The 13298-nt window shown below is 40.5% G+C and overlaps 1 protein-coding gene across 3 annotated transcripts in view; it reads right to left on the reverse strand.

Annotated features, from left to right (window-relative positions):
* osbpl5 (oxysterol binding protein-like 5) overlaps window positions 1–13298 on the reverse strand; it is a 120893-nt gene that overhangs the window by 39806 nt on the left and 67789 nt on the right. For 2 of the 3 annotated variants that reach the window (XM_046357917.1, XM_046357910.1), the window contains 6 exons: window positions 13122–13195; window positions 5334–5414; window positions 4735–4836; window positions 4393–4596; window positions 3239–3323; window positions 2885–3047 (listed from right to left, as the gene is read on the reverse strand). In XM_046357917.1, coding sequence (XP_046213873.1) covers window positions 2885–3047; window positions 3239–3323; window positions 4393–4596; window positions 4735–4836; window positions 5334–5414; window positions 13122–13195 — 709 coding nt within the window. Of the gene's footprint in view, window positions 1–2884; window positions 3048–3238; window positions 3324–4392; window positions 4597–4734; window positions 4837–5333; window positions 5415–13077; window positions 13196–13298 lie in introns of those variants that run through there. The other variant, XM_046357922.1, reaches the window with a different exon arrangement.

Below are 13298 nucleotides of genomic sequence, written 5' to 3' on the forward strand. Positions count from 1 at the left end.
ATGGTAATGCGCTTGAGGCTATGATTACGCTCCCGGATACGGGATTGCTCGTCGCTAGAGGTTAAGGGCTTGTAAGTAAGCGTTTCACTGTAAGTTGGACGTTCCCGAAACACATTTAGCACACGTGAAAAATAAAATGTTATTTTGATTTGAAGTTGTGAAAACAATTTTTTGTGTAAGAGTGGTTTGAAAAAAATGCCTGGACTTTCAGCCTGTTCAGTTGGGATGGGACCTTTGGCCCACATCATGACCTGATTAAAATAGACCAAATGACTGTTGTTCTGGGTACGGGGGTGGACTATAGACCATCCTATCAGCCAATCAGGGCTGTGTGTGTAAATATCTTCAAATGTTTCGTAACGTCCACACAATCAGACAAAGTATTTTAAATGGGCAAACAGAGGCTCATAGAAATAAATGATACAAAATATATTTTGGATTGGTTTTCAATAAATAAGCAGTGATTTATTACACATAGTGATTGTTATTTTTCAACATCCTTATGATTCCGACTTTCAACACCTGGGACGACCAGACTGATCAGAGGGGACTCCTGGAAAGGACAACCCCATAAACGTTGGTCATTGAGCAAGGACCATGCACCAGATCCTGCAGTCACAATTCGTTATTTCTCTTAGGATTCCCCGCATAAGAAGCAGAAAGGCACTGACATGCAGTAGTGTTGTGGCATGCGTGTCAAGTGTACATTTCAGTAAATACGGTGTAAAACCTTCGGGCTAACATGTTAAAAGCAATTTATAAGCAACTCCATAGGCCGATACACTTTATGTGGATCCTATATCATATAATTATGTTTGTGCCGAAATCACATAAGACATCTGTGTTGAAATAAATAAAGCAGTCATTGTTGACTGCGCCACCTGTTGTGTTATCACAATGCCAGAATTTGGACTTGGATACCAGGTTTAGTATCACAATACTCAATGCCAAAACTAGACCACAAAAAAAAGCATACAGAGTCACAGAATGGCACTTGATCCAGACAGAAACTCAGCTACTGTTCTCAGCGCTCTGTTCAATCATTGGGCATCTTTTGAGCTCAATGTCATTTGATTTGAACACTTGTATGTACATTTTTTAGAGACAGCAATAATGCAGTAACGAATCAATTTCAATTTTACCGATCTAACTACAAAACAATAGTAATTACTTATTTGAATGGTACATCTCTATTGATAAACTGTAAATCAAGATGTAGCCTAAGTCTATTCACAATACAGGTGAATGCATGCATTAAGTTATTGAGTTTGTTTTAGCTTATTTCATGGGGATACAGATGAGAAACCTAGCCTGTATAGACATTGTTTTGCGAACAGTAATGAAAAGTGTTGACATTTCTACAAGCCGTGTTGCATTATTCAAGTGTGTTGACTCTTCTGTGCAGCATGACTAGGGAGCTAACAATGCTGACCAGACAGCACTAGCAACGGATGAGTAAGTGGAGCAGGCACTGCTCTTTGTGCTATAAAGGGGCTGTGCTGATAGACTTGATCCTCTCAATCACGTGAAACACATCTGACAGAAGAACCGGAACATAACAAAACTTGTAGTACCGAACCATTTGTTTTTAAGTATCGAAAAAAGTACAGAAGTGTCGGTATAACATGCAACACTAGCCACCAGTGCCTACGTCTGTGCATGCGTGTGTGCTTCTCATTGTAGTAGCTCAATGTCACTATGCAGGTTTCAATTGACAGATATAGGATACATTTTCTCAAGATCAACAACATTGTTATCCATTCGACAGGGGTAGATTTTTCTTTCGGTGAACTTTCTTTAATGCGACAAATGATGATGTAAACTGTGTTCTTCAAATAAATGATGCTCGCCGAATACTTTTGAAGGTCCGCGGGGCATGATATTATGTCATTATAAGCTCCACTCCACATTTAATTCCAAGTGCCTACTGCTTGCATAATACTTTTCAACTATAATTTTTTTCAATTCTTTGCAGGAGAAGAATTGTTCTGACTTTCAAGAATGCCTGTATTGCGTCCCCTTGCTATTCTGGTAGGCTGGCAAGTTTCTCTATCCAATTATTACAGATCTACAGGAGTGCAAGTTTCACCATGTGACAGTTAAGGCTGCTTCGCGTGATGTATTGTTGTCTCTACCTTCTTGCCTTATGTGCTGTTGTCTGTGCCCAATAATGCTTGTACCATGTTTTGTGCTGCTACCATGTTGTTGTCATGTTGTATTGCTAACATGCTGTTGTTGTCATGTGTTGCTGCCATGCTATGTTGTCATCTTGGGTCTCTCTTTATGTAGTGTTTTGGGGTCTCTCTTGTCGTGATGAGTTATGTCCTATATTTTTATTTTATTTTTAATCCCCGTCACCGCAGGAGTCCTTTTGCCTTCCGGTAGGCCGTCATTGTAAATAAGTATTTGTTCTTAACTGACTTGCCTAGTTAAATAAAGGTTAAATAAAATGTTAAAAAATTTAAAAACATGGCACGGACCTTGGCGATACGTTGGCACATGAGAACTATTCGAATATGGGAAATATTAGTCAATTATTGCATTCTGTACATTCTGGCTTTCACGGGCTACCTGACACATGAAACAGATAGGTGGGAGGGAATACAGGCTGTCGCCAATGTATTCATGTGCAATTGGCCTAAATGGGTAATAGAAACACTACATTTTTATTCCACACTAGGTGTTTTGTTTATGTGACGTCATTACGTCCAGCTATTTTCATAGACACAAGATAGATAAATTGATACGCACCCTAGCAGGCAAATGTCGCATCTATTTTCTATGCAAACATAAAATGTCAACAACAACAACAACAAAAAATCACTGGACAAGTTAATGGAAACATAGCTACTAAGAGCAGATGACTATAGTATGTGCTACTTACTGTAGTAGCTCAGCATCAGTGAGGGCAGTAGACTGCAGTAGCTGTAGTATATGGGAGGACTCTGAGGAGGTGCTGAGGTCTCCATCTCTCCCTGCTTTAGCTGTCAGCTTGTAGAGGCTGGAGCAGCTCAGAGCCAACTCCAGAGCATCCATCCAACACCGACCTGGGGTGGAGAGAGGGGGGGGGGATCAGGGGTCAAAGGTTGTCAGACACCAAGAGGTGCTTGCACGTATACACCGATTGTACAGCCACTCAGACAGACACACAGCTCTGATACCACGAGGGTCGTTGTGTCTCATTATAGCGTGAGGGCGAGCACGCACACACACGCAAGCAAGCAAAAATACTTCTCACCGTCAGACTCTGACGCAGCTCTGAAGATCAGGTAGTTGCTGGGTAGAGGCTGAGTGATGGAGCCAACATTTTCCCCTTTAGGACCCTTAGGACACCAAAAGACATAGGGGTTAACATTACCCTTCCTCATGCTTAATAGTATCACTAGATTTACAATCTTTATACTGCTGTGAATAACGTACAGTGAACAAAAATATGAACGCAATATGTAAAGTGCTGGTACCATGTTTCATGAGCTGAAATAAAACATCCCAGAAATGTTCCATACTGCAGAAAAAGCTTCGTAAAATGATGTGCCCAAATTTGTTAACATCCCTTTTAGTGAGCATTTCTCCTTTGCCAAGATCATCCATCCACCTGACAGGTGTGGCACATCAAGAAGCTAATTAAACAGCATGGTCATTACATATGTGCACCTTGTGCTGGGGACAATAAAAGGCCACTCTAAACAGTGCAGTTTTGTCACACAACACAGTGCCATAGATGTCTCAAGTTTTGAGGGAGTGTGCAATTGGCCTGCTGACTGCAGGAATGTCCACCAGAGCTGTTGCCAGAGTATTTTATGTACATTTCTCTACCATAAGTTGCATCCAACGTCATTTTTAGAGAATTCACAGTACGTCCAATCGGCCTCACAACCGCAGGCCAGGTGTAACCATGCCAGCACAGGGTGTATTTCTGTCTGCAATAAATCCCTTCTGTAGGGAAAAACTCATTCTGACTGGCTTGGCCCAGGCCCACCCATGGCTGAAACCCTGTCAAGTCATGTGAAATCCATAGATGAGGGCCGAATTAATTGATTTATTTAAAATGTCCTTATACGAACTGTACCTTTTTAACATTGTTGCATGTTCCTTTCATATTTTTGTTCAGTATAATTATTCAACAATTGTAACAAGATGAGACAACACAGCCCAAGAGTTCTGAAGCCAGCATTAGAAACGCTACATAAGCCATCTGTAAAGTACAGCAGAGCACATAAAAACACAAAAGCAGAAATCATGTACATCCAACCAGGCCCTCTCCATGCACTCATGTCATGAGACAGAAACTAACAGAACATGTGGAATATTGTGAAGCTGACAATAATAACAAAGTCATCCAGATCGAGAGCAACAGTGAACTCTGTCATTGACGAGCGCTCCGTGTCTGACCTTAACAGCCCAGATGGACTTGTCCAGCGGGTGATAGAGCTTGAAGCAGAAGCCGTCCTTCTTGGAGGGCCTCTCAATCAGCTTGCACGCGTTGAGCAGGAGGGTGCCCACCCAGTGGTCCGATTTAGGGGTCTTATAGATCAGCAGGACCCCCGGCTTCAGGGCACACCACAGCTTGGTCCAGCTCTTTAGCGAACCACGGATCTTCCAGGAGTGAGAGTGGAGGAGGCCTCAATACTATTACATGATGAGTGTGTATGACACGTTTTAATGTGTCATGGTAATATAGGGAAAAAACATCCCTGGAAAGCAACAGTGAGTGAGTAGATATTCCCAAATTACCTTTAGCCAGTTAGCCGTGATGACAACACTGGGGTCCTTCAGAGCGCTTGACAGTTCTTTGGCTGCCCGCTTCTTCTCCTGTCTGTAATTCTTCTTCTGGACCTGCAGCGCACACAGACAGAGTATTTTAGGATGAGTCATTGTTTTGTGACTTGCAAATGAACAAGACAAAACAAGTAGTCAGATACGCACTAGGGGGAGGTACAGTCAAACACAAGTCATACATAAACACAGCCAGACGTGTATTTATTATTAAGTGCCTCTAGTTAGGGCAGCAGTGTACGTTAACTAATGATAATAGAAAAAGGGGACGATATCCCATTCTGTGAATTACACAAAGGACCAGAGCTCGTGCTTCTACAAACTAGGCTTATACAACTAACCACACCGCTCTCCTTTGTTGAATCAGGTGCGCTAATGCATGGCTGAAACCAAAATTTGCTGACCTAGGGGTCCCTGAGGAACCAATTGGTAGACGCTGATCTAAATATATGCAAATCTAAATATTTTCCCCCAACCATGTTAAATGCCCATCAATATTTTTCCTGCAAGACATCCCCTCTCTGCGACCCCTTCCTGGCCAGGGAGTGATGAGTTACCTTGAGAGACTCCTTCCGGGCCAGCTTCTCTGTGGGGGAGGAGCAGTCCTCCAGACCGTTATTGAACATCCTGGACTCAGACTGAAGGAGGGAGAGATGGACAGATGAGAGTCAATGAGACACACTCTTCTTGTGAGCTCACCTATAAACAGCGTCATATCACTCTGGTCTATCCCATTCATAGATAACATTTAAATAACACACACATTTCTTCAGTGTCTGACCTGAACAGAGTACAGCCATGATACAGTGCCCACTAATATTGGCACCCTTGGTGAAAATGATCAAAACAAGCTGTAAATTTTTTTTATAAATATTCACAAAAATCTAACTTTTAATTCAAGTAAAATAATTGAAAGAAAAAATACATTAAACATAAAACAAATATTTCTCAAATATGCGTGTGCACCAATCATTAGCACCCCCTCATTCAACACTTGTGCAACCTCCCTTAGCCGAGATAACAGCTCTTGAGTCTTCTCCTAAAATGCATAATGAGGTTGGAGAACACACGGCAAGGTATCGGAGACCACTCCTCCATACAGAATCTCTCCAGATTCCAAGGTCCACGCTTGTGGACTCTCCTCTTCAGCTCATGCCGCAGGTTTTCTATGGGGTTTATGCCATGGGACGTCAATGGCAAAACCTTGATTCTGTGGTCAGTTAATCATTTTTGTGTTGATTTTGAGGTGTGCTTTGGATCCTTGTCCTGCTGGAAGATCCAACCACGGGTCAGTTTAAGCTTCCTAGCAGAAGCAGTCAGGTTTTGATTTCAAATCTGCTGGTACTTGAGTCCATGATACTATATACAGTTGAAGTTGGAAGTTTACATACACCTTAGTCAACTACATTTAAACTCAGTTTTTTGCAATTCCTGCCATTTAATCCTAGTAACAATTCCCTGTTTTAGGTCAGTTAGGATCACCACTTTATTTTAAGAATGTGAAATGTCAGAATAATAGTAGAGAGAATGATTTATTTCAGTTTTTATTTCTTTCCATCATATTTCCAGTGGGTCAGAAGTTTACATACACTCAATTCGTTTTTTGGTAGCATTGCCTTTACATTGTTTAACTTGGGTCAAACATTTTCAGGTAGCCTTCCACAAGCTTCCCACAATAAGTTGTGTGAATTTTGGCCCATTCCTCCTGACAGAGCTGGTGTAACCGAGTCAGGTTTGTAGGCCTCCTTGCTCGCAGACACTTTTTCAGTTCTGCCCACAAATCTTCTATAGGATTGAGGTCAGGGCTTTGTGATGGCCACTCCCAATACCTTGATTTTGTTATCCTTAGGCCATTTTGCCAAAACGTTGGAAATATGCTTGGGGTCACTGTTCATTTGGAAGACCCATTTGCGACCTAAGCTTTAACTCACTGAAGTCTTGAAATGTTGCTACAATATATCCACATAATTATCTTTCCTGATGATGCCATCAATTTTGTGAAGTGTACCAGTCCCTCCTGCAGCAAAGCACCCCCACAACATCATGCTGCCACTCCTGTGCTTCACGTTTGGGATGATGTTCTTCATCTTGCAAGCCTCCCCCTTTTTCCTCCAAAAATAACGATGGTCATTATGGCCAAACAGTTCCATTTTTGTTTCATCAGACCAGAGGACATTTCACCAAAAAGTTTAGTCTTTCTCCCCAGTTGCAAACCGTAGTCTGGCTTTTTTATGGCGTTTTTGGGGCATTGGCTTCTTCCTGGCTGAGTGGCCTTTCAGGTTATATCGATATAGGACTCATTTTACTGTGGATACAGATACTTTTGTACCTGTTTCCTCCAGCATCTTCACAAGGTCATTTGCTGTTGTTCTGGGAATGATTTTCACTTTTCTCACCAAAGTACATTCATCTCTAGGAGATCTCCTTCCTGAGCGGTATGACGGCTGCATGGTTCCATGGTGTTTATACTTGCGTACTATTATTTGTACAGATGACCTTGGTACCTTCAGGCGTTTGGAAATTGCTCCCAATGATGAACCAGACTTGTGGAGGTCTACATGACATTTTCTGAGGTCTTGGCTGATTTCTTTTGATTTTCCCATGATCTCAAGCAAAGAGGCACTGAGTTTGAAGGTAGGCCTTGAAATACATCCACAGGTACACCTCCAATTGACTCAAATTATGTCAATTAACCCATTATCATTTAACCCATGACATCATTTTCTGGAATTCTCCAAGCTGTTTAAAAAGCACAGTCAACTTAGTGTATGTAAACTTCTGACCCACTGGAATTGTGATACAGTGAATTATAAGTGAAATAATCTGTAAACAATTGTTGGAAAAATTACTTGTGTCATGCAGAAAGTAGCCGACTTGCCAAAACTATAGTTTGTTAACAATACATTTGTGGAGTGGTTGAAAAACGAGTTTCAATGACTCCAACCTAAGTGTATGTAAACTTCTGACTTCAACTGCATCCTAACAAGTTGTTCAGGGCCTTTGGAAGAAAAACAGGCCAACATCAAAAATCCACCACCATTACTTCACAGTGGGGATGAGGTACCTTTCTGCATGGATATCGGTCTGTCTACGCCAAACCCACCTCTGGTGTTTGTTTCCAAAAAGCTTACCACTTAAGTATTCCTAAACACTCAGGTGAATTCAAAAATGTAAGATATGAATGGGAATATACTGCAGTTAGATTCTTCTCATAAGAATTTCTAGGGGTGCCAACAATTGTGGCACACAAGTTTTGGAGAAAAATATGTATTGAATTTATTTCACATGTATTTTTTGCAATCATATTTACTTAAATTAAAGATGAGATTTTTTGAATGAAAGACCAAGAGGATAAACAGCAAATACATGTATTTTATAGCCCGTTTTGCTCATATTTACCAAGGGTGAAAGGCACTGGATCTTTGGTTCTGTCTGAAACAGGAGTACAGTGAAGTAGCGTAGCGTGAGTACACAGACCCATCCACACCGGACACTGATCAATAGGAAAATGCTCTACTGTACTGGCCTGCACGTTGAGTTACACCACACAGCAATATAACCATAGGGCTCTGGTCAAAAGCAAAGCACCATGTTGGTAATAGGGTGCCATTTGGGATGTCATACAGTGCCTTTCCAAAGTATTAACGCCCCTTGACGTTTTTCAACATTACGTTGTGTTACAACGTGGGATGAAAATGGATTTAATTGTCATTACAGCTGTGAGTCTTTCTGGGTAAGTCTAAAAGCTTTACACACCTGGGTTGAGCAACATTTTCCCATTATTCTTTAAAGATTCTTCAAGCTCTGTCAAATTTGTTGGTGATCATTGCTAAAACAACCATTTTCATTTTTTAAGTCAAAACTTTAACTTGGCCATTCAGGAACATTCACGGTAAGCAACTCGGCAGATTTGGCCTTGCATTTTTGTTTATTGTCCTGCTGAAAGGTGAATGGAAAGCCGACAACCAAGTTTTCTTCTAGGACTTTGCCTGTGATTAGCTCCATTCCCAGTCCTTCATAATTACAAGCATACCCATAACATGATGCAGCCACCACCACCACCATGCTTGAAAATATGGAGAATGGTACTCAGTAATGTTGTATTGGATTTTCCCCAAACTTAACACTTTGTATTTAGGACATAAAGTAAATTGCTTTGCCACATTTTTTTGCAGTATTACTTTAGTAAGTTGTTGCAAACAGGAGGCATGTTTTGGAATATTTTTTATTCTGTACAGGCCTTCTTTTAACTCTATCAATTTGATTAGTATTGTGGAGTAACTACAATGTTGTTGATCCATCCTCAGTTTATCCTATCACAGTCATTAACTCTACCTGTTTTAAAGTCACCATTGGCCTTATGGTGAAATCCCTGAGTGGCTTCCTACGTCTCTGGCAACCGAGTTTGTAGTGACTGGGTGTACTGATACACCATCAATGTGTAATAAATAACTTCACCATGCCCAAAGGGATATTCAACATTTTTTTTATTATCCATCTACCAATAGGTGCTCTTATTTGTGAGGTATTGGAAAACCTCCCTGGTCTTTGTGGTTGAATGGGTGTTTGAAATTCACTGCTTGACTGAGGGACCTTACAGATAATTAAATGTGTGAGGTACAGTGATGAGGTATTAATTCAAAAATGTTAAACACTATTATTGCACACAGTGAATCCATGCAACTTATTATGTGAATTGTTAAGCAAATGTTTGCTCCTGAACTTATTGAGGCTTGCCACAACAAAGGTGTTGAATACTTATTGACTCAAGACATTTCAACTTTAAATATTTCAAAAAACATAACCCCACTTGACAGTATGGGGTAGTGTGAAGGCCAGTGACATAAAAAAATCGAAATTTAATTAATTTAAAAGGCTGTAACAACAAAATGTGGGAAAAGTCAAGCTGGTGTGAATACTTTCTGAAGGCACTGTATATGCCAGCTACTTTTGGAATAAGTTCAGCAGAAATTCAGTGCACAGGTTTCCGTTCCCCTAAGCAGGGTTTCACACATATAGAGTGAGGTCAAAAATTATTGGCAACCTTGATAAAGATGAGCAAAAAAATACTTTAAAACAAATACTTAGCTACATTGTACACGCCAAAAAATGTGGAAATGATATTTTATAAACTAATACAATTCCTCAAATAAAGAGATTTTCAAATAATTATTGGCACCCCTGTTTTAATACATAACTTCGCAAGAATAACGGCGTTGAGCCTTTTTCAAAAATGTTTTATGAGATTGGAAAACACATGATCTTAGACCATTCCGCCATACATTTCCCAGATCCTTGATATCCTTTGTCTGTGCTTATGGACTGGGATTCAAGTCTGGCGAATGAGATGACCATTGCAAAATGTTGAATTTGTGATCAATTAACCATTTCTTTGTGGATTTTGATGTGTCCATGGAGTTATTGTCTTGCTGGAAGATCCAGGGTTTTTGGCTTGAAGTAACTGTCCTGTGTTGAAATACAGTGCATTCAAAAGTCTTTAGACCCCTTGACTTTCTCCACATTTTGTTACGTTACAGACTTACTCGAAAATGTATATATTTTTTTAAATGTTCTGCATTAACCTACACACAATACCCCATGACAAGGTGAAAACAGGTTATTGGAAATGTTTGCAATTTATTAAAATTAAGAACAGAAATAACTGATTTACATAAGTATTCAGACCCTTTCCTATGAGACTCGAAATTGAGCTCAGGTTCATCCTGTTTCCATTGATCAACCATGAGATGTTTCTACAACTTGATTGGAGTTCACCTGTGGTAAATTACATTGATTGGACATGATTTGGAAAGGCACACACCTGTTTATACAAGGTCCCACAGTTGAGTGTAAATGTCAGAGCAAAAACCAAGCCATGAGGTAGAAGGAATTGTTCACAGAGCTCAAAGACAGGATTGTGTCGGTACAGTTCTGGGGGATGGGTGCCAAAAACATGTCTGCAGCATTGAAGGTCCACTGGAACACAGTGGCCTCCATCATTCTAAAATTGAAGATTGGAACCACCAAGACCTTTTCTAGAAATGGCTGCCTGGCCAAACTGAGCAATCGGGGGAGAAACGCCTTGGTCAGGGAGGTGATAGTCACTCTTACAGAGCTCCAGAAGGACAACCATCCCTGCAGCAATCTGCCAAATCATACCATTATGGTAGAGTGGCCAGACAGAAGCCACTCCTTAGTAAAAGGCACATGGCAGCCCGCTTGGAGTTTTCCAAAAGGCACCGAAAGGACTCTCAGACCATGATAAACAAGATTCTCTGGTCTGTTGAAACCAAGATTGAACTGTTTGGCCTGAATGCCAAGAGTCACGTCTGGAGGAAACATGGCATTGGTAGAATTGTAGAAGGTTAGTGAAGACTTCAAAACTATGAAATAACACATATGGGATCATGTAGTAACCATAAAGAGTTCAACAAATCAAAATATATTGTATTTTTGAGATTCTTCAATGTAGCTACCCTTTGCCTTGACAGCTTTGCACACTCTTGGCATTCTCTCAACCAGCTTCACATGGAATGCTTTTCTAACAGTCTTGAAGAAGTTCCCACATATGCTGAGTACTTGTTAGCTGCTTTTCCTTCACTATGCGGTCCAACTCACTACCGCTCAAAAGTTTAGGGTCACTTAGAAATGTCCTTGCTTTTTGCTCAGTTGTGCACCAGGGCCTCCCACTTCTCTTTCTATTCTGGTTAGTGCCAGTTTGCGCTGTTCTGTGAAGGGAGTAGTACACAGCGTTGTATGAGATCTTCAGTTTCTTGAACATTTCTCACATGGAACAGCCTTCATTTCTCAGAACAAGAATAGATTGACGAATTTCAGAAGAAAGTCCTTTGTTTCTGACCATTTTGACCCTGTAATCGAACCCACAAATGCTGATGCTCCAGATACTCAACTGGTCTAAAGAAAGCCAGTTTTATTGCTTCTTGAATCAGGACAACAGTTTTCAGCTGTGCTAACATAATTGCAAAAGGGTTTTCTAATGATCATTTAGCCTTTTAAAATGCTAAACATGGATTAGCTAACACAACGTACCATTGGAACACAGGAGTGATGGTTGCTGATAATATACGCCTATGTAGATCCGCCATTTCCGGCTACAATAGACATTTATAACATATACAATGTCTACACTGTATTTCTGATCAATTTGATGTTATCCACAGGTCACAATAAACAGCCTGATCAACTCTATACAAAAGGAGTTGTGTCGCCCTGCATGAGGTGAATGGTCACACGAGATACTGACCGGTTTTCCGAATAAACAACCCTACCTTTTTCTAAGGCATCTGTGAACAACAAATGCATATTTTGTATTCCCAGAGAAATGAGAAAGTTAAGATATCAGACAGGGGGAGGTGATATCAATAATACTCTGAGTAAAAGAGAATGTGTTGAATTATAAATTATGTGCCATGAATTATGTGCCAATTTAAGATGATTCTGTTTTTCATACAATGTACCCAATGACTAATGAAAACTTGCTATGTCCTCATTGTGATTTTACAGACGTGTTTCATATGTCTTGTTTATACACTTTTGTAATATTTATGAAATGCATATTGTTATATTTGGCACTTTTTGTTTTCCCTTTGCCTTCAACCCCATTCGATGTGTGGAACGGATGTGGGTGGGGCTAGGTCTACATAAGGGTGCAAATGTAAAAAAAATCACAGAAGCTCCGAGGAAGGCCGTGAGGCCGATACGTAAGCTTATTAAATATCAGTGATAGTATCAAAAGCGGTGTGCGGTTTCCTTTTTCCATCATCTTGTTCAATTGTTGCCATGCACCTGCAAATTAGATTGCTCAGAAGTGCGAGTGCCTTTTGAATTTTGTTTTACCAGTCATGTGAAATCCATAGATTAGGGCTTAATGAATTTATATAAATTGACTGGTTTCCTTATATGAACTGTAACTCAGTAAAATCTTTGAAATTGTTGCATGTTGCGTTTATATTTTTGTTCAGTACACATTAAAAAGCGAGCGCCTCAATATTGGCATATGACAAAGCAGTTTTTCCAGAACTGCTCCAGTGTCTCCATTGTATAGTCATATTAAGATTGGAATTTGGAGGCCTCCTGAGTGGCGCAGCGATCTAAGGCACTGCATCGCTGTGCTTGAGGCGTCACCGTTTTTATTAAAAAAAATAATAAAAAAAGATTGACATTTGGGTAGAGGCTGATCCCAGAACAACAAGCATGTGATGTGATTAACAAGTTGGTTTGGGAAAAAACTGGCAAAATTGATCACTCATCCTAAAGATCCATCAATATTGGGAAACCCACCTGATATTGTTACACAGAGGTCCAATCAGAAGCGGTCTTCTTACCTTGCTGCTAGGCGACTGGGCGGGGCTGAGCTCGTCACTCATCATGGACAGACCATTCCCTTCTGCCTCCATACCTGCAAACAGGACACATACACAAATCAGACAGAGCAGATTAGAGAGAGCAGACAGACAGATCATGTGTGGTAAACAGGCAGGCATTCGGACAAACAGACAACT

This window comes from Oncorhynchus gorbuscha, linkage group LG01 (genome assembly GCF_021184085.1).
Source record: "Oncorhynchus gorbuscha isolate QuinsamMale2020 ecotype Even-year linkage group LG01, OgorEven_v1.0, whole genome shotgun sequence".
Taxonomy (NCBI): Eukaryota; Metazoa; Chordata; class Actinopteri; order Salmoniformes; family Salmonidae; genus Oncorhynchus; species Oncorhynchus gorbuscha.